The 25,433-nt window shown below is 35.8% G+C and overlaps 1 protein-coding gene across 1 annotated transcript in view; it reads left to right on the top strand.

The window, feature by feature from the left end:
* COL3A1 (collagen type III alpha 1 chain) overlaps nt 1–25,433 on the top strand; it is a 38,570-nt gene extending 13,137 nt beyond the window's left edge. The window contains exons 6-51 of the mRNA XM_068544803.1: nt 1,186–1,239; nt 1,702–1,755; nt 2,516–2,569; nt 3,226–3,279; nt 3,443–3,496; nt 4,156–4,209; nt 4,629–4,673; nt 4,813–4,866; nt 5,314–5,358; nt 5,938–5,991; nt 6,401–6,499; nt 7,048–7,092; nt 7,239–7,337; nt 7,539–7,592; nt 7,715–7,822; nt 8,011–8,064; nt 8,681–8,779; nt 9,103–9,156; nt 9,315–9,413; nt 9,740–9,793; nt 9,905–9,958; nt 10,286–10,339; nt 10,898–10,951; nt 11,283–11,327; nt 11,906–12,004; nt 12,092–12,199; nt 12,599–12,652; nt 14,157–14,210; nt 14,305–14,358; nt 15,081–15,134; nt 15,855–15,962; nt 16,412–16,465; nt 16,748–16,801; nt 16,997–17,158; nt 17,275–17,382; nt 18,342–18,449; nt 19,131–19,184; nt 19,273–19,380; nt 19,861–19,914; nt 20,299–20,406; nt 20,703–20,756; nt 20,853–20,960; nt 21,827–22,121; nt 22,727–22,914; nt 23,296–23,538; nt 24,295–25,433. Coding sequence (XP_068400904.1) covers nt 1,186–1,239; nt 1,702–1,755; nt 2,516–2,569; nt 3,226–3,279; nt 3,443–3,496; nt 4,156–4,209; nt 4,629–4,673; nt 4,813–4,866; nt 5,314–5,358; nt 5,938–5,991; nt 6,401–6,499; nt 7,048–7,092; nt 7,239–7,337; nt 7,539–7,592; nt 7,715–7,822; nt 8,011–8,064; nt 8,681–8,779; nt 9,103–9,156; nt 9,315–9,413; nt 9,740–9,793; nt 9,905–9,958; nt 10,286–10,339; nt 10,898–10,951; nt 11,283–11,327; nt 11,906–12,004; nt 12,092–12,199; nt 12,599–12,652; nt 14,157–14,210; nt 14,305–14,358; nt 15,081–15,134; nt 15,855–15,962; nt 16,412–16,465; nt 16,748–16,801; nt 16,997–17,158; nt 17,275–17,382; nt 18,342–18,449; nt 19,131–19,184; nt 19,273–19,380; nt 19,861–19,914; nt 20,299–20,406; nt 20,703–20,756; nt 20,853–20,960; nt 21,827–22,121; nt 22,727–22,914; nt 23,296–23,538; nt 24,295–24,441 — 3,870 coding nt within the window. The 3' untranslated portion in view covers nt 24,442–25,433. The remainder of the gene's footprint in view (nt 1–1,185; nt 1,240–1,701; nt 1,756–2,515; nt 2,570–3,225; nt 3,280–3,442; nt 3,497–4,155; nt 4,210–4,628; nt 4,674–4,812; nt 4,867–5,313; nt 5,359–5,937; nt 5,992–6,400; nt 6,500–7,047; nt 7,093–7,238; nt 7,338–7,538; nt 7,593–7,714; nt 7,823–8,010; nt 8,065–8,680; nt 8,780–9,102; nt 9,157–9,314; nt 9,414–9,739; nt 9,794–9,904; nt 9,959–10,285; nt 10,340–10,897; nt 10,952–11,282; nt 11,328–11,905; nt 12,005–12,091; nt 12,200–12,598; nt 12,653–14,156; nt 14,211–14,304; nt 14,359–15,080; nt 15,135–15,854; nt 15,963–16,411; nt 16,466–16,747; nt 16,802–16,996; nt 17,159–17,274; nt 17,383–18,341; nt 18,450–19,130; nt 19,185–19,272; nt 19,381–19,860; nt 19,915–20,298; nt 20,407–20,702; nt 20,757–20,852; nt 20,961–21,826; nt 22,122–22,726; nt 22,915–23,295; nt 23,539–24,294) is intronic.

Below are 25,433 nucleotides of genomic sequence, written 5' to 3'. Positions count from 1 at the left end.
ATTGAAACCTAGGCACGTGTGCTTGACGCATGGTGTCCCATGTAAATGACCCTTGTTGAAGAATAGCCATTAGGAGGAGCAGTACTATGGAAGGTTATCATTTTACTGCCAGAAACAGGTATGTATGTGTAAATGAGACATGAAGCTGGATTCCCAGGGATTATGGAAGATTGCTGCCCAGATCATTGGACCCCATAGCTGTGACTTCTAAAACTAGAGAGGATAAAATTTCAGCTATTAGATCGAAATGATCAGTTAAAGAAAGACCCTTAATTGGTAAAAAAGTAAATTGTAAGAAGAGAATTTTACTCATCTTTAAAGTTTTAGAACCTGTGACTTTTTTGTGTATATTTTAAAACCAGAAGGACAATTGTATTAACTATGTAAATGTAAACATCTGTTGTTACTCAGCTACATTCACATTATGAATCCTATTTTTCAATCAGATATACTGTTTTTACTAAAAAAAAAAAACCTAAAATACTAAAAAATCCACTACTTATTAAGATTCCAGAAAAAAAGTTACAAGATAAAATTTAAGGAGAAACTCTAGTTTTATAAACTTATTATCAGTATTTATAAATAGTGTGCTACAGAGCTGAAGATTTTCTAGTTTAACCTATATTTCTGAACAATGATAAATCATTTATAATTTATTGTTGTCCCACGTACGATGAATCTTACATACGCATCTAAATCTTCATATCAACACACCTCAGTGATATAGTTAAGAACTTTTGGGTTGATTTACATCATTATTTTTAGAAACTGGGGTTTATAGTATGCAGATCAATAGTTTTCCACATTGAGTTGAGCTGCCAGGCAAAAATATGCTTCTTTACCAGTTCGAGTATCACCCTAATGTTGCAGAGATTCTCAAAGCATTTTGTATAGATTTTTCCAGATTTTGAATGCACTTTTTGGGGAACTCAGGTCAACATTTTATAGCACCAATAATTTTTTTGACTCTGAGAGAATTTCATTTAGAGTGAAGTTTTTGTGATGAGATTTTCATTTAAAATTAATAAAATTAATTAATCTATGAATAGTTATCACATAATGAGGTATGCTGTTCTCATTTTTAAAGATGTCAGTATCATTCCAAACAGAGACATCTCTGATGCCTGGTTAAAGTGTATTGCAGATGCATTTATTTTGTACTTATCCTTCGAATTTTTGTTCCAGGGTCCACCCGGCCCACCCGGTCCCCCTGGTGCATCCGGTCATCCTGGTTCCCCTGTAAGTATAGCCATTAATGGTGCTTTCTTCTTCATGCATATTATATGAATCAAGTTAATATAGATCTTGCTGTAATTTTGCCATTCCAGCATGTATAATCTCAATTAAGTAGAGAAGTAGCAACCAAGAAACTATCATTCCTTCAAAGGTGTTGGAATCTCACATTTAGTTCCTTTTAACTATTAGCAATTAAAACCTTGGTAAAATTAAACCACATATTTAATTTGCTTGTCATATGGCTTCAAGTCTGAAACAATTCAGTTTCAGTGGAATTAAGTGTGTAGAATGGAATAAATTAACTCTATTTTGATCTGAAAAATTGTGGTTTCAATATTTATAAACTAGAATACAATTCGCTGACTACATTCACAAATTCTGATTTCATACTGTCTTCAAGATGTAAATGAATCATACGAAGATTAAGTTAGTTTAAAAATATTTACGTATTATTCTATCCACTAGGGTTCTCCAGGATACCAAGGTCCCCCTGGTGAACCTGGGCAAGCTGGTCCTTCAGTAAGTAACAATTTTATCTATATTTAATAAATTAACAGCTCTAGATAGAAACCACCTTCATTTTCTAAAACATAACCGTCGAATGCTACAAAATATAGATCAAATTTATTTAAAATAATAAGTTGTACTTTTATGATCGTTGAACTGGTTTCAAAGATCTTTTGGACTCCAAGGTTTAGATATCTTAGAGACACCTACTATTTTAATCTAGGAATTTCCTGGCTAATTAGCCACCACCACAGTCCACTTCCTAGTGTGAATACAAATCCTCTTTCTCTTAAATATGGATTAATTATCCTGTAGCCGCTCAGTTCACCTGCATGTCTACTCTTCTGAAATATAATTTTAAAATTAATTTAGTAGAAATAAGCATAGTCTAACAAAGTCCACCGAGAAAACATGCTGTGTAAATAAGGTGAAGTTAGTTTAATATTTCAAAATATTTGAAAATACCTATACATTTAAAATTTCAATATCTCAAAAAATGTAGAAGTGCATTTGGGTTTATAAATACACACATGTGATATAAAATACTGATACATGGTACTTAAAATTTTCATAAAAAATAAGTTTAATAAACAGTAACAACTGGATTTAATATAGATATACTATTAACTCGGTGTGTCATTTTCATGATGAGAAACATTGATAGTATTTTTTAAAAGGAGCTTTTTTCTAGAAATACACATAATTAGAATAATAAATTGATGGTAACAGAAAAATCTACAGATATATTTGTTTTTTATTTCCTTTTTTTCAGGGTCCTCCAGGACCTCCTGGTGCTATAGGTCCATTAGGTCCTGCCGGAAAGGATGTAAGTTTTTAAGAATTGAATGGGGATACAGCAAAATTCAAGTTGGAATATTCTAAATAGTATATCCCATGTTCTAGGATCTCAAAGAGAAAAACCTTACTCAAAAACTTGTTGATATCTTAATAACTTTTTAGCTCATATTAATCTCTGAATATCTACGTAATATTTGCATAGCTACATGTACCAGTTTTTGAATTCCAAACCAACAAAACCTCCAAATGTGCTTCTTGACTCTGTCAAGAAGAGTCATCCAGTGAATACATCACTTAACTAGAGAAGACGCTTCTTCTCTCTGTCTCTTGTAATAAAGAAATTTGTATCAGTTTTTTACGAACTTGAAAACTTAAAAACACAATCAATATTATGCCAGTCTTTCTTTTCCATTTAATTTCCAATGGCAAATTCTTCCCACTGGATCGAGAGGTGGTCATAATACTTGTTTGGAGTGATGCCTGCATTTTTTATAAGTTTATATCAAGGTGGGAGAAGCTCTCCCCATTCCTTTTACTAGGAAAGCTGTTCTCACAACCATATGTTTAGTCCAACCATTTTCATGAGTCCTTGGTGAGAAAAATGCAAAATAATCAGTTCACTAATTGGTTACAATGAGTTTTCTCTTACACAAGCTCCCATATATTCTTTATTTCTCCACCTAGGGGGAATCAGGAAGACCCGGACGACCTGGAGAGCGAGGATTGCCTGGCCCTCCAGTAAGTCTTCAGCATGCAATGAATTAGTTGGAGTAATCACAATGATCTTAGATTGAAAATTACTATATAATTAAGTTAAACTTAAAAAGGGAAGGCATTTTCACTACTGGATTGTGAGTCTATTTGAAAGTTCATTAATATCTTTTTTATTCCTTATTTTTAGGGTGTCAAAGGTCCAGCTGGCATGCCTGGATTCCCTGGTATGAAAGGACATAGAGTAAGTACAGTTTCTAAATTGACTCTAAGTTGTTGCATTTGGCTATGTTTACTTACCTAACCAATTTTATTGGACAATTGAGTGTGTGCCAGAAATGATTGATTCTGACTAGTTGTTTTGATTTTCTAAGTCTATCAACTTTATTTGTTGACCAAATCAACTAGTTATTTTACATAAAGTAATAAAGCTGATTTTAAGTGTATGGAAAATACTTGCAAAACAGTAAGTTTCTTACTGCCACTGTCAGAAAAGATGAAAATATACTATTGAGAATTATTCTTGACTTAGCCAATATGATTTACAGATCGAATCAAATGACTTATTCTATGCAAAACATTAGATAGAGTAAACCAGCTGAGCCAAAAATTGATCAACTTCATAGACATAAAAATCTACGAAACTGATACTTGCCTTAATGCTACATTTAAAGCAAATTCCTAATTGGACTAAATTGTACTTTCTAATTAGTTCATGTTTTTTACTGTAAAATCAATGTCCAAGGTCTTCAATGCACTTAAAAGAGTTTTAAATTATTCATGTCAATGTTGAAAATAGTGCTATGTGGTAAAGCTAGCTATAAAAAATTTAATGTAAAGTTTTTAACTGTTCTGAATTGTTAACAGATCTTAATATTTTTACTACTTTTATCTATTTCAAAGGGCTTTGATGGACGAAATGGAGAAAAAGGCGAACAAGGTGCTCCTGGATTAAAGGTAAATCACAACAAAATCATAAATAAATTTATTTAAATATTATAGCTATATTTAAGATTTATATTTTAGGGTTTGCCTTTTTCTAAAACATACCTGAGTTTTGCATTTTAAGAGCTAAATAACAGCGACTAATTGAGATGTTCTCTTAAAACTTCCATGAAAGCTGATAACTTGAACTGTCTAGATTAGAAATGATTGAGCGCCCAGAGTAACACGTTGATTACTTCTGTTTAGTCCTCAAGTTTTTAAAATGCAAAAACTGAGATTTACAGCATATAAGATTGCTAACAAAAATTTGGTGTTGTTAAAATGTAATCTTTTTCTTGGTTCCATATGTTTTTTATAATATGCTGTGTTGAAAAAGTTATAAATTTCTCCTCCTGTTATACAAAATGGTGACACATTTTACATGTTTCTAGGGTGAAAATGGCCTTCCAGGTGAAAATGGATCTCCTGGAGCGATGGTAATTATGTTTCTTATCATACAATCTTCAGTTTTACTATTAACTTCCACCCAACGCAAAACTTGCCTTGCTCACTCTCCAACCATTCTCACACATATCTAGCTTAAAATAAGACCACACTTCTAATTTTATTCTGTAGGGTCCAAGAGGGCCTGCTGGTGAGAGAGGACGACCAGGACTTCCTGGAGCTGCAGTGAGTATTCTTACTGACATTACACAATTACAACCCGAGTCACCGAGAAGTGTCTCAGTCAGTTTTCAGGCTGTGACAATCTGCAAGAAGTTTTCTATAAAATTGCATTTAAAGTCACCTCCATAAAGATTTTAGCCATAATTATATGCAAACAAATAAGTGTCTTATAGTTATTATCTGTTGAGGATTTTTTAACGTGTTAGCTTGGCATATTTATGCATTAATTTGCCTTCAGTTCTGTAAAACACAGAATCTAATCTTTCTACATCAGATCATTGCTGTACCTATCAGAATTTCAACAATTTCCCTCTAAAGGTATATAATTATTAAGCAGATTTTAATATACTTGAGGAAAAGTCAACTCAATTCAGTCAGACTTTTAGTTAAAATATTACTTGTGACCAGCCTTTCAGAAAGAAGATATTTGAGACTAACTTCTCTTTTTAGGGGGCTCGAGGTAATGATGGAGCTCGAGGAAGTGATGGACAACCAGTAAGTAACTTTTTATCTAACCCTGATGGGCTTAGTGTAATGAGAGATTATGGAATTTTGGAGTATTGGAATAACATGGATTGTAGACTTAAAACTCAACGTTGTTCATAAATATCTGATTCAAACTGACACTAATCCCATAAACAAAATCTAGAAACAATTAATCTAGAAACGGTAAGCCCATAAACAAAATTCTGATACTCCTTATTATACTTGGCCAGTTACTAACATCTGTATGGTGCTTACAATGTTAGTTAAGGGCCAATATTGGATATGACAATTAAAAGAGTCCTGCAAAACAGGTAATAATGCTATCTCTATTTTATAAATGAGAGCTCAAAGCTAAGTGACCTGCACAAAGTCACCAGAATTCATGGCATAAGTTGTCGGGCATGGGTGATCCAAATTTTCTTTTTATTTTACCACACTATTTCTCCACATAATGTTCATCTCTGACGATAAATACTGTTTTTATCTAATTTTCCTCTGTATTGTGTATGTACCCACTTATTATTTACCAGTAGAGTTAGTTTTCTTTTACTTGATTAAGAGCTCTTGAAATGTTATTTATTTTTTTAGGGTCCCCCTGGTCCCCCTGGAACTGCAGGATTCCCTGGTTCCCCTGGTGCTAAGGTAAACATGTATTTCTGTAGAAGAATGTAAAATATATCTTTGAGACAACAGAAAATCATTGGGCTGCTTCTTGAAAGTGATTTTTTTAACAGTCAAGTGGATTTCTTTGAGCTATATAGATCTTTAAAGCCCTATTCTTGTTTCCAAAAGGGGTTTTATCCCTGGCCTTCGGCTATTCTGATCTCTTCGGATGTCTTTTCTTTTTTCCCAGTCTCTTTCTGCAAACAGAGATAACACAGTCACACACATAGTTACCATTTTTCTCTGCCTATATGATTAATGAAATTTTGCTTTAATTATCGTACCACTTCAGCCTCTGGGAGATGGGTTTAAACAGGACTGACTAGCAAACTGGCCAAGAGATTAGAAGTGGCAAGGGAGACTGACCACTTAGGGTTTTATCCCTTAGGGTGAAGTTGGACCTGCGGGATCTCCTGGTTCAAGTGGCTCCCCTGGACAAAGAGGAGAACCTGGACCTCAGGGACATGCTGGTGCTCCAGGTCTTCCTGTAAGTGCCAAATATAGCTGATTAAGGGAGAGCATTGTTACACTTTATTTCATGAAAGCATATGTTCTAATGTTGCTATCAATTAAAATTACTTTTTTGCAAAGAAATGTTGCTTAGTGCTCTGCAATAACTCTACTATGATAAATATTGATTTGACTAGTACCGAAATTAGTTTTGCGGTCTGTACTTTTCTAGAATTTATGAATTCTATGGTTATATGACACAGAATAAGTAGAGGATGGATAGTTATCTGATACTTTGAAGACTGTGCCCCAAACTAATCACCAATCAGAAAAATTCGGAAGAGAAACAAGACCAAAAACCTCTTCTCTATGTACTTATTTAATAATTTAGACCAAGTGCGTATTATCTTTAATTTATTCAGATAATGATCATTTTTTGCGACATTTTATGTGTTGTGCTGTAGTTGGAAGAATCACCTAATCTCTATAAAGCACCCATCAATAAATTTATTTTAGTTATATAAGCAACTTCAAATATATATGCACTATTTGCATTCTTATTAATATGCTCTTTTCCCCTCCTAGGGCCCTCCTGGGAGTAATGGTAGTCCTGGTGGTAAAGGTGAAATGGTAAGATGCCCCCACCACTCACCCGCATTCAGCCATACACATATTATTGGCTTCCTCTGCATTTTGCAGGACAATACAATTAAGTTAGCTATTTAGAAAAGAAAGTTCAAGTTTGCCTAATGTTAACGTTCTTGGATTGTTTCTAGGGTCCTGCTGGCATTCCTGGGGCTCCTGGACTGATAGGAGCCCGCGGTCCTCCAGGACCCTCTGGTACCAATGGTGCTCCCGGGCAGCGAGGTGCTGCAGTAAGTTGTCTATTTTTCCTTTATTGTCTGAAAGGTGTGGTTTATTTCTCACAGTAAAAAAAGAAATAGCAGGCTCTTTGTTCTTGTTCCATTGAATTTATATTGATTTCACTCTGGTTTTATAATTGAATCAGGTGTGACTGGTGATTATTTTGTTAGTCTATTTTCCACGTTTTTAAACCAAGATTATGTCCCATTTAGGGTGAACCCGGTAAGAATGGGGCCAAAGGAGAGCCAGGACCACGTGGTGAACGCGTAAGTATCGCCCTAACAGATTTGATTATTTCTTAGAAATGTATACCATAATCAGGAAATAAACAGGTAAAAAATTTGCAGTGAAATTCAGTCATTATTTCTTTATTGACCTCCTTTCACAGGGGGAAGCTGGTTCTCCAGGCATTCCAGGACTTAAGGGTGAGGATGGCAAAGACGGTTCTCCTGGAGAACCTGGTGCGAACGGACTTCCCGGAGCTGCAGGAGAAAGGGTACGTTTCCCACGGGCATCGAAAAGGAAAACAATCATAGAACTTCACCTTCACTGTGAAGCAACCATGTTTGTTCTTAATTTGAGTAGTACTCAATCCCAAATATTGTTTTGAAGCATTTCACAGTATGAGAATTATGAAAAAGTTTTGGCACTTTAGACTTACATATTTGCCTTTCACTATTTCAGGGTATGCCTGGATTCCGAGGACCTACTGGAGCAAATGGCCTTCCAGGAGAAAAGGTAGATAACTTTAGTTTTCGATGCTCAGGAATGCTGGTGCTACACATAGGTATATTCTTCTATACTGTTTCCCATTAATTAACACCTAACTATCTGAATGAAATATATTGGAGTTAAAAAAATAATAATTCCCAATGTAAAACAATGGGAATTATTGCATTCCCTGCTCAGCCATTCTCTTAGCTTTGTAACTAACGTTATTTAACCTCTATGAGAATTCTTTAATTTATCTGTCAATTGGGAACTATTTATCTCAATATCATTGCAAGAATAAGTTAGACTAAAATGCCTGAAAGTTCTTTGGAAACTCTGAAGTGCAGTGCAAATCTGATTTCGTAACATCAAAGATATTTGATTTTATATGCACCAAACTATATTGCTAAGCCCACTAAATATTGCTTTCTTCAGCATGTGATGTTCATCGAAGTTGCCTTAAAATATTTCCGGTATGACAACCCAAGCTAATAGGTAACGGTGATTTACACTGAGCATGCCAGCAACACCCCACCTCTCTTTAAGGGACCAAAAGAAGTTCTCTAGTTGCAACCTAAGTACTGTCAACGTCTAGGTCAATGAAGGCTCTTTTACATACATGTTGATTTATTTCATCACGTAGGGTCCCCCCGGGGAGCGTGGTGGTCCAGGCCCTGCAGGGCCCAGAGGAGTTGCTGGAGAACCTGGCCGAGACGGCCTCCCTGGAGGTCCAGGATTGAGGGTAAAGAGGAACACTTGTTTGATTGACACTGTCATTTACTAAGAAGAAAAGCAAATGAAGAACGTTCAAAAATAACTTAAATCAGACTATACATTTTGTAGGCTCAAAACAAAACAAAATTCTTTTAAGAAAACTTAAGCTAGTATAGATTGAAGAACAGAAAATAGAATGCTTGACGAAGATATTTACAGACAGAAAAACATGTGTGCAAATATGAAGCTACATATGTCAGTGGAAAGCTCAAAATTTTACAGATAGGTGCTTTTAGTTTTTTTTTAATTATCATTTTAAAATCAGCTGACTGACTGAATTCTTCAACTTAGGGTATGCCCGGTAGTCCTGGAGGACCAGGCAGCGATGGGAAACCAGGGCCTCCCGTAAGTACATTTTTAACATCTCATTTTACAAGTCCAGAGAATAATGAAATGCACAGTTTGAACTAGGCTTGATATATATTGTATAGCCTTGGTATGTACATTGTATATTTTGATCAGATTTTTATGAAACCTCTATTAATATAATTTTTTCTCATTAGGGAAGTCAAGGAGAAAGTGGTCGACCAGGTCCTCCAGGCTCACCTGGTTCCCGAGGTCAGCCTGGTGTCATGGGTTTCCCTGGTCCTAAAGGAAATGATGTGAGTTCCTTCCTTCATTTCTTCAATAAATATTTGACAAAAGGTCTTTTACTTTCTATATGGGAGTGCAGATGGCCAAAAATTGATCTCCACTTCAAAGCACAGAAGAGTATATGAAAATCAAAATACCATGTGAGAAGGGAGCTAAAGTATTTTTTCTGGAGTTCTGGGCAAAGAGTGGAACATTTATGGAAACCTAGCTCTCGAAAGTAGTTTTCGGTTGTGGATGTATGCATGTGTGTGTAGGGGGCAGATCAAAAACACGAGAGAATGCTATAATGAATAATTTCCTTTTGAGAATAAGTAAATACTGGCTACTTCTTTAGGGTGCTCCTGGAAAGAATGGAGAACGTGGTAGTCCTGGAGGTCCTGGCCCTCAGGTATGTAGCTTTCATCCACTCATTTCCAGTCTTCTAGTAGAAGCATTTCTCTCCAACTCTATGACTTCTATTATCTTTATCTCTGCTTCCATAACCGTTTTTTTTTTTCAGGGTCCTGCTGGAAAGAATGGTGAGACTGGACCTCAGGGTCCCCCAGGACCTACCGTAAGTTTACTCACATAAATTGGAAATGGAAGTGGATGGGACTGGGGCCAAGGGAAGACTTTGGGTATTATACAATCTCTGACACTATATCATTATAGTTCACCAAAGCAATTACAAAGCTTGTTTAGTTAGTTAGCTAAATACTAATATTGAGTAAAGTTTATGTTGTACATGTCTCCCTTGCATCACTTCCACAAGCCAGACTCTGCCCCCCTTTACACCATTAATTTTTTAATTAAGCAACTGGCCTGATGAAATGAAAACTGTGTGAACTAAATATGAAAGGATATCTTATAATGAAGCATCTCAATATTTTTTTGTACATAGGGACCAGGTGGTGACAAAGGAGACACAGGACCCCCTGGTCCACAAGGATTACAAGTAAGAATTTGTTACTTAAATGTCATTGGGCACCTACTTTTATCAGTACTTTCCTTTGATAGTTTTATTTGTTGAGTTAATCAGCTGTTCAGTATCCTTGTGACACTAAAAGATTATAACGCATCTTAAGCTTAAAATGTGCGGATCTGACTTCTACCTTGAAATAAAACAATAGGCAACGTTAATAGGCATAACTTCCATGCCTATTCTAGAATGAGTGCATTAATAATTTTTTAAATAAAATAAAGTTCACATAATTCTATATGCTTATACTTATTTTTATTGTAATTTAAATGTATATAGCTAAATTCATCTCACCACACTCATCAATTCATTTTTATATACAGCAACAGAAAGATTTGAAGGAGATGAACATAGGTTTGTAAGTTATGATTATCATCTCTCTATCGTTGGATTTTGAGAGCTACATATTTTTTACACTTAAAAAGACTGCTAAAACCATTTTTGAATACTTTGCAGAAACATACTTACATGAGAGAAGCTTTTCTGTAAGCAATGTTTGAAGTGATTACACAATACAAATATGATTCCTTGTAGGGCTTGCCTGGAACGAGTGGTCCTCCAGGAGAAAATGGAAAACCTGGTGAACCTGTAAGTTGCTTGCCATTTTTTCAAAACTTAGAAACCAAAAGAATAAATATTAATCATTTATAAATTATTAACTTTTGCATTTTCATGCCATGGTATCTGGGCTTTAACAATTAGTTTTGAAATATTCATTAACAAAACAAAGAAAAATTATTCAGTCATAACTGTTCCATGGAAAGTTTGAATTTTACCATAAAATAAAAGGAACTAAAGGAAGAGTACACAGCTCAAGATTGGACAAATTATACAGTATGCAAGTCAAGTGTGTATTTTGCTTATACTTATATAATGTATATTCTGATAGAGGCCTAATCATGCAATGCCAATCTCCTAGGGCCCAAAGGGTGAGGCTGGTGCACCTGGAACTCCAGGAGGCAAGGTAAATATTTCCATTTATTTTCTCATTTCTTCAGCATGTTATAGAGCAGTTGATTAGTGACACATTTTTAGTACAGCAAACCAAAATATTCCTTTCTTTAGAAGCACGACATTGCAAATGTTTGGTGAATACACTTAGGGTAACCCGAGACATTTCCAATACATTAAATTTGCATCATCTGGAAAATGAAATTTTCTGACATGAATAAACACTGTAGAGTCAACTATGGACCTGAAATTTCAAAAGAAAACTTTTCTGGTGCATTGGCTCTCTATAGAAAAACTGTTTTGGTAGAAGAACTTTAAAAATTTGCCCTTGTGATAAAATTATAATAATAGTGTCAAAGCTAGCTCATCAGACCAGCTATCCAAGTTTCCTCGTTTAGATTAACTAATTTTGTGTTTCTGTTTGTCACTCAGTTGATCAAATGTCTTTTATAATTATAAAAATTTCTAAATTTTTCAAAAATGTAAGTTAAGAACCTTGTGGTCTATATCAAAACAATACAATTTAGGGTGTTTTTGCTTTGTTTTTAGCCTTGGTTTTCCTAACAGGGATATTCCATTTTCCTACTACAGGGTGATTCTGGTGCCCCCGGTGAACGTGGACTTACTGGACCTGCAGGGCCCCCTGGGCCTAGAGGGGGAACTGGCCCCCCTGGTTCCGAAGGAGGAAAGGTAACTCCACATAATTCAATTCACCTAGATTTCACAAAATGCATTTCATGTCTTTCCTGTGATTTACTATTTCTCCTTTAATTTCAGGGCGCTGCTGGTTCCCCTGGGCCACCTGGTAATGCTGGTTCACCTGGTCTGCAAGGAATGCCTGGAGAAAGAGGGGGTCCTGGAGGCCCTGGTCCAAAAGGTGACAAGGTACCAACTTATTCTCTGTTAATTATGTAATAAAACCAACTTTGTTGGTTAAAGGAAGGCAACATTTCTGGAAAATAATCTATCTTCAAAATTAATATTATCATTTTATTTATTTTTAGATTTTTTTTTTATTGGAGTAAAATTGCTTTACAATGTTGTGTTAGTTTCTGCTGTACAATGAAGTGAATCAGCTTTATGTATACCTTTAACCCCTCCCTCCTGGACCTCCCTCCCACCCCACCCCCATCTAGTAAGTGTAATTTGAGATGGATTTCTAAAGCAACTTTCAAAGCAGAACACCTACTATACATTGCAGCTAATCTTGAGGGTTTCTCCTCTTCTTGGCATGTTTTCAGTGAAGATACCTCTAATCTGATGACACTGGCTTTTATTTGACAGGGTGAGCCCGGCAGTTCAGGTGTCGATGGTGCGCCAGGGAAAGATGGTCCAAGGGTGAGTACTTGAATTGGGGAGAAACAGAATTTATCTGTATGTGATATGGAGTAGTCCCTCACCTCAACTTTTATTTTTTCCAAAAACTCCTCATGATAAGTTAGACCATACTTTGCCACCTTCTGGGTATTAAGAAGACCCAAATGACATGATTGTTAAAATTCCTGATTTCTATCACTAATAGTTCAACAGTGACCTAAGAATGGAAAAAATCTCAGAAGTATGATAAATGTTATAAGCTGAAGTCATAATAAGTCACTAAAATTCAAGATAATCAATACTGCTGATGAAGGAACTTTTTGATTTTAAACAACATTGAAATTCCATGGTACATTCATACCATGGACTATTACTTAGCAATAAAAAGTTGATACATGCAACAACTTATACAAACACCAAGGACATCATGCTGAGTGACAAAAGTCAATCTCAAAAGGACATACTGCATGATTCCATTCATGTAACATTTGTGAAATAACGTAATTATATAGAACAGCTTTATAGTTGCCAGAATTGAGGAATGGGGGAGAGGGAGATGGGTGTAACTATAAAGAGGTGACATGAGGGAGTATTTTATGATGATTGTACCTTTGAATATCTTGAATATGGTGGTGGTCATGCGAGGCTACACATAATAAAATGTCATAAGGCTACATACACACACACACACACACACACACACACACAAATGAGTGCATGCATAACTGGTGCGAACTGAATAAGCTCTATGGGTTGTACCAATGTCAATTGCTTTGTTTTGATACTATACCATAGTTGTGTAAGATGTAATCCTGAAGGAGGCTGGGAGAAAGATGCACAGGATTCTCCTGTATATTTCTTTGCAAACTTCTGTGAATCTATATAACTATTTCAAAATAAAAATGGAAAGAAAAACACATTACAATCAATTCTATTCGCATTAGTAAACACCTAGATATGACTGTAGCAAATAAGCATGATAACTAAGCCATTAGATAGACATTATCTTCACTGTAGTTGCCTTAAACAAATTCATAAATGCTTCATTTTTAACAGACTAGATGAGTAAGCCATCATAAAATTTTTTAATCTAATATTTTATTTATGTAATATAAGTAAAACTTTAATATTTGAAAACTTCAATGTGAAAACTTTAATATGTGTAACAATACTTTAAGTGGTTAAATGAAATATTTTGAATTATCATACAATTGAATAAGGCAATGCACTTTAATTCTAAAAGATACGACTGTGAAATCTTACATCACATCTTATTTATCTTCTGCAATAGAAAGAAAAAATGAATCTATAAATTGCCACTGAATTATATAATCCATGAAATCTTATATTTACTCATCTCTGCAGTATTTACACACTGAGTGAAGAGCATATCATTCAAGCCATCAAAGCAATCATATTATCTAGTTTATTAGATGAACAGTATGTCCTTATATATGCTCTTTGATTAATAAGGAAAATGATGCTTTTTATCTTCGAAATTAAAGTATATTTCTATTTTCTTTAGGGTCCTACTGGTCCTATTGGTCCCCCTGGCCCAGCTGGTCAGCCTGGAGATAAGGTAACACTTGACACTATTTAGAAACAGAAAATGTCTTTTGTCGTCATTGTTGTTTGGATGCAGGGCAATATAAATTATTTTTCTCTTTTTTAAGGGTGAAAGTGGTGCCCCTGGACTTCCGGGTATAGCTGGTCCTCGTGGTGGCCCTGTAAGTGTTTAAGACATTTCAACATAATTTTAACCCCACACAGGCAGCAGCTACCTGTGCTTCCCTCTTTAGCAATTCTGCTTCTGGCCCTGAGTCTCAGTGATGGGATACTGTCTTTAGGCATCATATGACATGCAAGGAAAGGTTAAAGTCCTTAAATCTAAAATTCACAAGAGACCATTTCAAATCTTGCCATCTTTCCTAAATAATTCTGGAAAAAATATAAAAATTGCACAAGTAATATGCATTTGTAAATGAGTATTTCTTAAAGCTATAGGATCTTTGCCTGAGCCTCCTTCTAGATCTAAAATTCTCTACCTTCAGGGTTTGCAGACTCAGGAGAGATACTTAGTAAATGTTTTTAATTAATTAATTTAATGATTGATTTCTCAAAACTTCTACCATATTTTTATTTTTTTAAATCCTTACATTTTTAGAAGTTATACAAGTAAGTGTTTTAAACACTTCAAAATTCTCAAATTATTTTCCTTGCAAATAATATCACAGTCAGAAGCAGAAGGAATCAATGGTTCTGGTGTTGTCTACTTTAAATTTTATTGAGAAATGGAAAAGTCTTCAGAGGTTAAGCTACGTTAGTTAGCTTTGCACACTAATACTATCTTTTCTTAGCTTAAAGGAAAGATAAGATGATACAGAGGATGACGTGTGCTCCCAATGGGAAGATGTCTTCACTGTGACTAATGAGTATATTTTCACTTAAGGGTGAGAGAGGTGAACATGGGTCACCAGGACCTGCCGGCTTTCCTGGTGCTCCTGTAAGTATGAACATTAAAACATACATATCACACAGCCCAGAATCACTATCTCGCTGAAAAATAGCAGAAGTATAAGTCAAGTCTGAATTCTAATCTATCTCAACTACTCATTCCTTATGGGGTTTCATTTATCCACCTCCTTTTTTTTTTTTACACATTATCTCTATTCTTACTGTTTAAAAGATGGAGATAAAAACACCTGGCCTGTCTTTATGCCAGGTTAATGAGGCTAACATGATCCCCTAGACTTAAAGCACTCTGAAAATTTGAAAGGTTCTTCCATTATTAGATGGTACTAATTAAAATTTGCTCTAAGCCCCATCTTTCTCAAATGCATTTACTGGTGATTGTTTTGAGATGCACAATCCTCAGAGAGAGGTTCTCCTTTATGACAAAGAATGTACATCTTACCACTTTCTTGATAATTTTCTTTTACCATAGAAACTCTTTTTTGGGGGGCCACATAATGGGGCATGCGGGATCTTAGTTCCCCAACCAGTGGAAGCTCGGAGTCTTAACCACTGGACCACCAGGGAAGTCCCTGTCATGGAAACATTTTCATTGTCTTTGTTTCTTCCTTGTCTTCAAAGACTCTTCTTTTCCAATTTTATTTCAATAGCTCTCCACCTGAAGAATTCTATTTTCTGAAGGAAAATAAAGACAAGCCCATTGTATTGTGAAAGATGTAAGCTCACGGGCTGTTTTTGTTTCTGAATGCAGGGCCAGAACGGTGAGCCTGGTGGTAAAGGTGAAAGAGGTGCTCCTGGTGAGAAAGGTGAAGGAGGCCCTCCTGGAGTCGCAGGGCCCCCCGGAAGTGCTGGGCCTTCCGTAAGTATCTCTCTTTCTCTAAGCCTTCTAATGGAAAGCGCTTAGGTTTGTCGATACTTCAATATTTCATACTGAGAGAGCTTGTCATGGTGACAAGGGTACAGTTTTCCTAGGAATACAGTTCTGAGTTTGACGCTTGACTCCAACAATCTAGATATGACCTCAGTCAAGTTATTTTAATGTCCTCATAGAGTTACTGGTTTTGTTTTTGTTTTTCTTGATGTAGCTTCTCACTTCTGTAGTAATGTTTTTCCCCCAGTTCTACTGAGATATAATTGACATATAACATTGTATTGTATAAGTTTAACATGTACAACATAATGATTGTATGTATTACAAGATGATTATCATGATAAGTAGAGTTACTGACTTTCAAAGGCTTAATGCTTTTCCCAAATTTTGATTTTGGTGCTATTCTTATAAACCATTTCCATCTCCCTTCCATATAGGGTTCCCCTGGTCCCCCAGGTGTCAAAGGCGAACGTGGCAGTCCTGGTGGTCCTGTAAGTAATGATCCTCTTAACTATTATTGAAAAGCATTAAGTAATATCAATCTGTATAAAAACTGCTTTGAAAGCACTAGATCCCTAAAGAGAGTATAAAATTATAATCACTCATTCATATGTGAGTTATACGTAAATTCCAAGAGGAAAAAACAAACCATAAGTGATCCCAGAGTAGAATGCAGGTCCTACCACATTTCTTACAATTTATATTTGTTTTTAGTGGTTAATTATTTGTTTTCCTTGATTTTTGACATCAAAAATATATTTATAATTTCACAGGGTGCTGCTGGCTTCCCTGGTGGTCGTGGTCTTCCTGGTCCTCCTGGCAATAATGTAAGAACTTTTTAAAGTATTTTTTAACCATATAGTCCATAAAGAGCATTCATATATACATAGGATGAGAAAATTATCCATTGCTACTTCTCTTTGTATTAAACCCCATATAAAATTATTTGAATGCAGGTAAAAGAGGGGAAAAAAATTACTTGTTCATTATAAAATATTCAAATTTCAAACATTTCTTTGTAGGGTAACCCAGGCCCCCCAGGCCCCAGTGGTCCTCCAGGCAAAGATGGCCCCACAGGTCCAGCTGGTAGTAATGGTGCTCCTGGCAGCCCTGGGGTGTCTGGACCAAAGGGTGATGCTGGCCAGCCGGGTGAGAAGGGACCACCTGGCTCCCAGGGCCCTCCGGTGAGTGGTTTCTTTGCTCTATTGATTGACAGTAGTTTTATTTTCAATCACAAATCCAACAGAGGAAAACATAGTCACATAAATAATAACTAAGATTTCATTATCTGTCACAACAGGGAGTTCCAGGCCCACTTGGACTTGCAGGGATTGCTGGAGCACGAGGTCTTGCAGGCCCACCAGGCATGCCAGGTGGTAGGGGCAGCCCCGGCCCACAGGGCCCCAAGGTGAGTATAGCTATCTTTCACTGGACTCTTGCTTCCTTTGATAGTCTTCAGACATCACATAAACATAGCAAGTATGTAATGATCAAGTTTTCCTGTAATTAGATGCAAATTCTTGATATTTTCAAATTTTCAGGAAGCATGCATATTACTAAAAGTCTCTGGAACACAAAAACAATGCACATAATAGACCGGCCTTGAACATCAAAACAAATAGATTGATATCACAGAAAAATATCTTGTCATCTCAAATACCTGTTAGGAAACTTGTCGGCATTCTTCAGTTTGCTGACTGTCAGTCTTGAAGCAGGAAATAATGTCAGGTTATAGACCTATGAAAGCCTTTAATTGATACCAATTATCCATCAACTCAATTCATTTTATACTCCTGACTTTCTTTCTCTGATATTACTATAACATCCTAGTGCTTAACGTCTTAAATATTTATTTAGCAAATAGGGTAATAAAATCGTATTTTATTAGGACACACCTTTTTTCACTTTGAGCACCTCTTTAAACTAAATGTCATATACGATTGTAGTGAAATTACAATATAATATTTAAGTCTAGTCAATTTATATGAACATTTCCAATAAATGTATGTATTCTTTAAATAGAGCCAAATGTTCAATATAAACTAATTCTAATGGGTACCATAAACCTATAGTTTCACGATGGTTCATCATTATATTTTTCTTACAATAGCCATGTCTATTTATGTACCTCATATTAGGATGTATTCTAATATGAGACTCAATGTAATTACTCAACCTTTTGGTATCCAGGTTCACTGGGCAAGTTAGAAAAGACAAGAAGCTTGCTTCCCCAAAGCTTTTCCCCTATGGCAGGGATAGTTTTAGGAACAAATTCTATAGAAATTGGGAAATAAAGACAGCTGATAATATCACATCAATTGATTTCTTAGGTTAAAACACGAATTTATTTTATTCTTTTGTACACAGGGTGAAAATGGGAAACCAGGAGCTAGTGGTCTCAATGGAGAACGTGGTCCTCCTGGAGCCCAGGGTCTTCCTGGTCTGGCTGGTGCAGCTGGTGAACCTGGAAGAGATGTAAGTACTAGTTCTTAGAAAATACACAATAAGCCGGGTAGTATTTCATAATTTATTTAAGCAAGGGTCAAATTGGGCCCTACTTTGGGTCTAAAAGTATAAATATTGCCACAAGCCAAAGTTCTCCTTCTTTCTCTAGTAGTAGATATTCTTTCTATTACAACTTAGAATAGCCTTAAATGTTCATGTTCTTTAGTATTTACCCAATGAATGATCATTAATGGAAAAGAATATGATCTTTAGCTAAATAAGAAAAAAGTTGGGGATAGGGAGAGCCCCAATTTACAACATTCCTTCTGGGTAAAAATATTCTGCATGTTATCTGTGATTAGTCTTTCCTTAAATTGTAGATTTCCATTATCAGCTTAAATTACGGTGTGTCAAGATGTTATTTATTATTTCTCCCCCAAGGCTCCTTTTTAGACTTTTTTTCCTAGTCACTTCTTGCTCTCTCACCCTGTGAAACTTTAGCACCATAGATATACTGCGTATCTGTTTAGGTATTGTCACTCCTTGCAGGGCCACACCCATTGTCATATCTAAGATTTTTCACTCCCAAGAACCAATTTTATCCTCTTTAGGATGATATTTTTCCCATTGAGAATGCATGGCTTAGATGGTATTTAAATGGTTCCAAAGAATTTGATTTCATTTCTTCCTCTTTTTTTTTTCTTTAATCAGGGAAACCCTGGATCAGATGGTCTGCCAGGCCGAGATGGATCTCCTGGTAGCAAGGTATAACAGGCACATGTACAATAGGTTTGTGTAATTAAAACAATAGCTGCTGATCAGATCGATTTTGGAACTGTGAACTTGTTCACAGGGTGACCGTGGTGAAAATGGCTCTCCTGGCCCCCCTGGTGCTCCTGGTCATCCAGGCCCGCCTGGCCCTGTCGGTGCAGCTGGAAAGAGTGGTGACAGAGGAGAAACTGTGAGTTCTCATGAACTTCATCTTTCCCTACTTATCAATTTTCCTCAGTAAGGAGCTCAGTAGGTAGAAAATAGAATGTCATATCTGCCAACCAAAAGATCTACTCTCAATTGTTTCACAGTTTTGTATGCTAGTCAGTCCTTAGGCAACTGTGGTAATAAAGATATATGAGAATTTCTGGCAGTAGTCAATGAAGAATTCATTATTAAAATTCAAAATGGTATTAATCACGCCAAGTGTATATCCACTTGGTCAATATAAGGTTGAATTAACAGGGTTTTCTGAGCTTTCCTATTCAGACCCCCTGGTAAAGCTGTAAACAGGTAAAGGATTTTTAAGGAGAAAATAATACTAACTTTCAATAATAGCAAACATATCGTTATTCCCTCACAATGAAATTATTAACGTTTAAGTAAAACAAAACTGTATCAATAAATAAACACTTCCCTGTGCATGTTCATTTGTTTATTTTTATTTTAGGGCCCTGCTGGTCCTTCTGGTGCCCCAGGTCCTGTTGGTTCAAGAGGTCCTCCTGTAAGTCTTTTTTTTTTTTTTTTTAACTAGTTCTACAATGTAGGAAATATTCTATTTTCTGGCATGCTCAGCAAAAAGGGATGACTAAATACATAACTATGGAACCAAATTTAAACTTTCCTTTGATGATATAGAAAGCAATTTAGGATCTAAAAGTTCCTTGGGGCTATGAGATTACACATCAATTATTGGGGCTCCATACAATTCTCAGTCCAAGATCAAAACAACCACAAGAACAATCTTTATCGTTCCAAGTATGCAGTGTTTGTTGATGAGATTTCTCGCTTGTAAAATGTTATAAAATGGACTTAATTGTTATAAATCCTATTTTGTTTTTCCAATGTGTATGTGTGTATGACCTTAACTCGAAATGTGTTTGTGAAGGGTCCCCAAGGCCCACGTGGTGACAAAGGTGAAACGGGTGAACGTGGTACTAATGGCATCAAAGGACATCGCGGATTCCCTGGTAACCCAGGTGCCCCAGGTTCCCCGGTAAGTGTATCCATTTTGTTAGAAAATCCCCTCAATGCATTTTAACTAATGAGATAGGCAAATCTTAGAGACCAATGATAGAAAAATGTTCATCTGTGAAAGTCTATGCTAAAAGAGATTAGAAATGGATTTGAGGGCTTATTTGAAAGAGTAGTTGGCATGAGACAATGGGGATATTAAAGGAAAAGGAAATCATATTTTATCATGATCCCTATGTTTCTTGATCTGATCTTGAACATACAGTTTCCTAAGCCTTTTTAAAGTCTTCACTCATATTCACCTTCCTTTCCTTTCAGGGTCCCTCTGGTCACCAAGGTGCAGTCGGTAGTCCAGGACCTGCAGGCCCCAGAGTACGTACCACAGAAAGATATTGGAAGGTCCATATTTTAAAATGTTAGCACTGCAGGAAAATATTCTAGCATTGTAATATCATGATAATTTCTTAGGGACCTGTTGGACCCAGTGGGCCCCCTGGCAAAGATGGAACAAGTGGACACCCTGGTCCCATCGGACCACCAGGGCCTCGAGGTAACAGAGGCGAAAGAGGATCTGAGGTAAGATATCACTTATAAATATGTGTATTTAATTTGCTTTAATTTTCACATTTTCAGAAACACTTTACAATATTTTAAAACTGAGATAGTGAGTTAAACACAATGCAATTACCAAACCTAATTTAGGACCTGAACAATGACTTTAAGACATTCTCCACCACATGAAGACTTTCTCATCACACTATAATGACAGGGAGAAAAAAACCTTTCTTACAGTTTATCAGGTAACAGTTATATCAGAATAAAGACATAGCCCAATTAATAAGATGAACTCTGCCAGAGCTGATCTCATATTAGAGATCCCACAATTATGATAATCTTGATGATTTACAAGTATAAAGTACATTCCACTTCTCAAACGGCTTCCATGTCTCCTGTTTTGCTACTGATATCATCATTCCTAATACATTCCTATCCCACACTTTTGGAGTAAACAGAAGAAAAGCTATTATCCCCACAAGTTACACAATTAAAACACAAATAAGTTAAGTGGTTAGCCCCAAAACACAAAGTTAGATTCCAAAGTTGGGATCAGAATCTAAGTTTCCTGATCATAACCCCTCTGTCATGTCAGCATTAGAATTGCTTACATCATTTATACAGAAGGAAACACGAGAGAGTAAAATGTGTGTTCCAACACCAATTCTTCTTACACACTGGAACACGCTAAGTGTCATAACAATGAATATAGTTATAAATTGGTTAATATTTGATCACAAAACAACCCAAATAAACTTTTACTGAAACAATTACTATGACACAATATATCAATTGTTTGGAATGCATTTTGGGGGGCTAGCAACATATTTTTTTCAGTGGATACCGAACAAGTGCCCCTCAGTGATGTATGCTCTTACCCTTCCTAGGGCTCCCCAGGCCACCCAGGACAACCAGGCCCTCCTGGGCCCCCTGGTGCCCCTGGTCCATGCTGTGGTGGTGGGGTTGCTGCCATCGCTGGCATTGGAGGTGAAAAATCTGGGGGTTTTGCCCCATATTATGGAGATGAACCAATGGATTACAAAATCAACACCGACGAGATTATGACTTCACTCAAATCAGTCAATGGACAAATAGAAAGCCTCCTTAGTCCTGATGGTTCTCGTAAAAACCCTGCTCGGAACTGCAGAGACCTGAAATTCTGCCATCCTGAACTCAAGAGTGGTATGCTGGGGAATCTTTCACACTCATGGCAACAGGATAACAGAGAAAACTGCTTATATTAGAATTTAGGGGAAATGAAAATTTTACTGGGAATAGAAAACATTATATAGCAGAGACAGTACTTAAAGAATGTTAGTTGAATTGAAACTCCTTGATATTGAGTAAGAAAACATGAATTTTGTAGGTGTACTTAAACTGTAATGTAAATTCAAAATATGCCAAACGTAGGAAAATCTAAAGACAGTTTTACAGAAATTTTAATACAAATTATAGTTTGGCATGTCTTTTCATATCATCACAAAGTTGTTTGAGTGATAAACAACGTATATCACTGTGTTTGTAATTTGATGCAGACATAATTTGTAATTTAATTATTGCAACATTTATTTATTGAAACAATTTTTACAATAAATCTAATTATCAACGTTTTCAAATTAAGAAGCAATCTAAAAGTTCCTCTATTCTGCTACACTATAAAAGTACATATACATAAAATACAAATACATTAGCAGTCAACATTATGAATGCCTTACAAAATCATTTTGGTCCAAATCCCATTACTGGATATTATAACCAATTCCATTGTCCTTTTTGTGACTATTCAGGAGAATATTGGGTTGATCCTAACCAAGGTTGCAAGATGGACGCTATTAAAGTATACTGTAACATGGAAACTGGGGAAACGTGCATAAATGCCAGTCCTTTGACTATTCCACGTAAGAACTGGTGGACAAATTCTGCTGCTGAGAAGAAACATGTTTGGTTTGGAGAATCCATGGATGGTGGTTTTCAGGTAAGAAAAGATATACCATTTTTCTTTAACTAATCCATCTCTACTTACCTGACTGTTTTGTTCCTCCCATTTGTTCATCACAAAACAAATTTAGTTAATAAATAGAAAAGTGAAAAATTTTATATACTCAGGTAACTACTTTTATAACTTGTCTCTCAAAAGCTAAACTAGATTAAATTATTCTTCGTAAGTTACCAACTTTTCTTCAATTCTTAAGATCTTCTTTACTCTAGCATTGTATGTTATACATACAATAAAGACATAGTCATACATAAAATATATGAACAACTTATATTACAATGACCATACTACACTGCATGAATCCCTTATGTATAATTGCAGCTAAAATATTTGACCAGCCTTATTTGTTCCCTATCACAGTTTAGCTATGGCAATCCTGAACTTCCTGAAGATGTCCTCGATGTCCAGCTGGCATTCCTCCGACTTCTCTCCAGCCAGGCCTCCCAGAACATCACATATCACTGCAAGAATAGCATTGCATACATGGATCATGCCAGTGGGAATGTGAAGAAAGCCTTGAGGCTGATGGGCTCAAATGAAGGCGAATTCAAGGCTGAAGGAAATGGCAAATTCACCTACTCAGTTCTGGAGGATGGTTGCACGGTAAGTAACAGCATTTTTATAAGCATGCATCATAATGAGCTTAGCATTTCTCATTTAATCATGCTACTTTGAAAAGAAGGAATAAAAATAATGAGGGTGAACAAAAGATGGCATTTGGTGTGAGTTATATTGAATCTACTGATTCATTCCAGGGAAGGTTAAATCACACAAAAAATGAGCATATCTCCTCAACCTCCAGGTGAAAACCAGCTGATGTGAAAGCAATTGAAATTTAAATCCATGATATAAACTTTGCCAGATAATTTAGACAGTTACTATCCACTCTACATAATTGCCATCATACGGACTCAATCTAAAATCTCTTTTTAATTTTAAAGGTTAACTTTAAATCAATCATTTGTTATTATCATTTGTGAACAGAAGGAGAATTCACTTCTAATATTAACAGATTCCAATGTGAGAGACCTATCCACTTCTTAGTAAACCAGCTCTGTACCTGGTAACAATGACCAGAACCAAGGTTTCTGAGAATGGACTGGCCTGTGGCAATCTCCTTGTTGGGTTTACCCTGAAGCCCTATAAGGCTTTTGGTTAACAATATGGTTTATCAACTGGGAGGATTCTCACTTTGAACTGGAGCAGGTCTCAGATGTATGGAAGATAATGTACATGGCAAGTTGGCAACTCCCTTCAACAAAAATTTTTTTTTTTAACTTCGTCAAACACAGAAACTGTCTAAGTAATTGTAATGTCATGATCACTTACTTTTTTTTTTTTTTTTGCTCTTTTTTACAGAAACACACTGGGGAATGGGGCAAAACAGTCTTCGAATATCGAACACGCAAGGCCGTCAGACTACCTATTGTAGATATTGCACCCTTCGATATTGGTGGTCCTGATCAAGAATTTGGTGTGGACGTTGGCCCTGTTTGCTTTTTATAAACCAAACTCTATCTGAAATCCCAGCAAAAAGTTTCACACTCCATATGTGTTCCTCTTGTTCTAATCTTGTCAACCAGTACAAGTGACCAACTAAGTTCAAGTTATTTATTTCCAAAATTTTTGGAAAAAGTATAATTTGACCAAAAAAGAATACCTTTTTTTTTTTTTTTTTTTTTTTTTTTGCTGTTACACCAAATACAGTTCAAATGCTTTTTGTTCTATTTTTTTACCAATTCCAATTTCAAAATGTCTCAGTGGTGCTATAATAAATAAACTTCAACACTCTTCCAATAACACTGTGTTACATTCTTTGAATCCTAGCCCATTTGCAGAGCAATGACAGTGCTTACCATCAAAAGATAACCTTTCTTCTGAAATAGTCAAACGTGAAATTAGAAAAGACCTTCCTGTTTCAACTACCTCAACCTGGTCAGAAACACAGATGAATTCTATAAGCCCCATAAGATGAAAAAAATTGTATAAAATACCAAAACTTATAAATTTCACTGATTAAGTTCCTAAAATATTGGTTAAAAGAAAAAGAGTAGAGTGTAGTACAAGAATTTAAAGAAATATTTTTGAAGCCATAATTATTTTAATCTTGAATATCAACTGCTTTTAAAGGTGCTTTTCCTTTTTCTTGTCATTGCTGGTCAAGATTACCAATATTTGGCAAGGCTTTAAAGACACATGTTCTGGTGCTAATGTACTTTCACTTTTAAAACTCTAGGTCAGAATTGTTGCCTTACGTTCAAAACACAGATGCACACCATCTGTACATGTCTCCGGTCAAAAAGATTTCCTGGTGTGTCACTGCCGGGGACTCTTTCTCTGCAACCTGTAAAAGTCAACAACAAAAACAAAAAACAAATTTTGGGGCTGCTTTTGTCACAATAACAGAGAATGTGTTGAAATTAAACTTTGTAAGCTTGTATGTGGTTGTTGATCTTTTTTTTCTTACAGACACTCATAATAAAATATCATAATAAACA

This window comes from Eschrichtius robustus, chromosome 5, assembly GCF_028021215.1.
Source record: "Eschrichtius robustus isolate mEscRob2 chromosome 5, mEscRob2.pri, whole genome shotgun sequence".
NCBI classification, from domain to species: domain Eukaryota; kingdom Metazoa; phylum Chordata; class Mammalia; order Artiodactyla; family Eschrichtiidae; genus Eschrichtius; species Eschrichtius robustus.
This window is presented reverse-complemented; position numbering and strand designations above follow the sequence as displayed.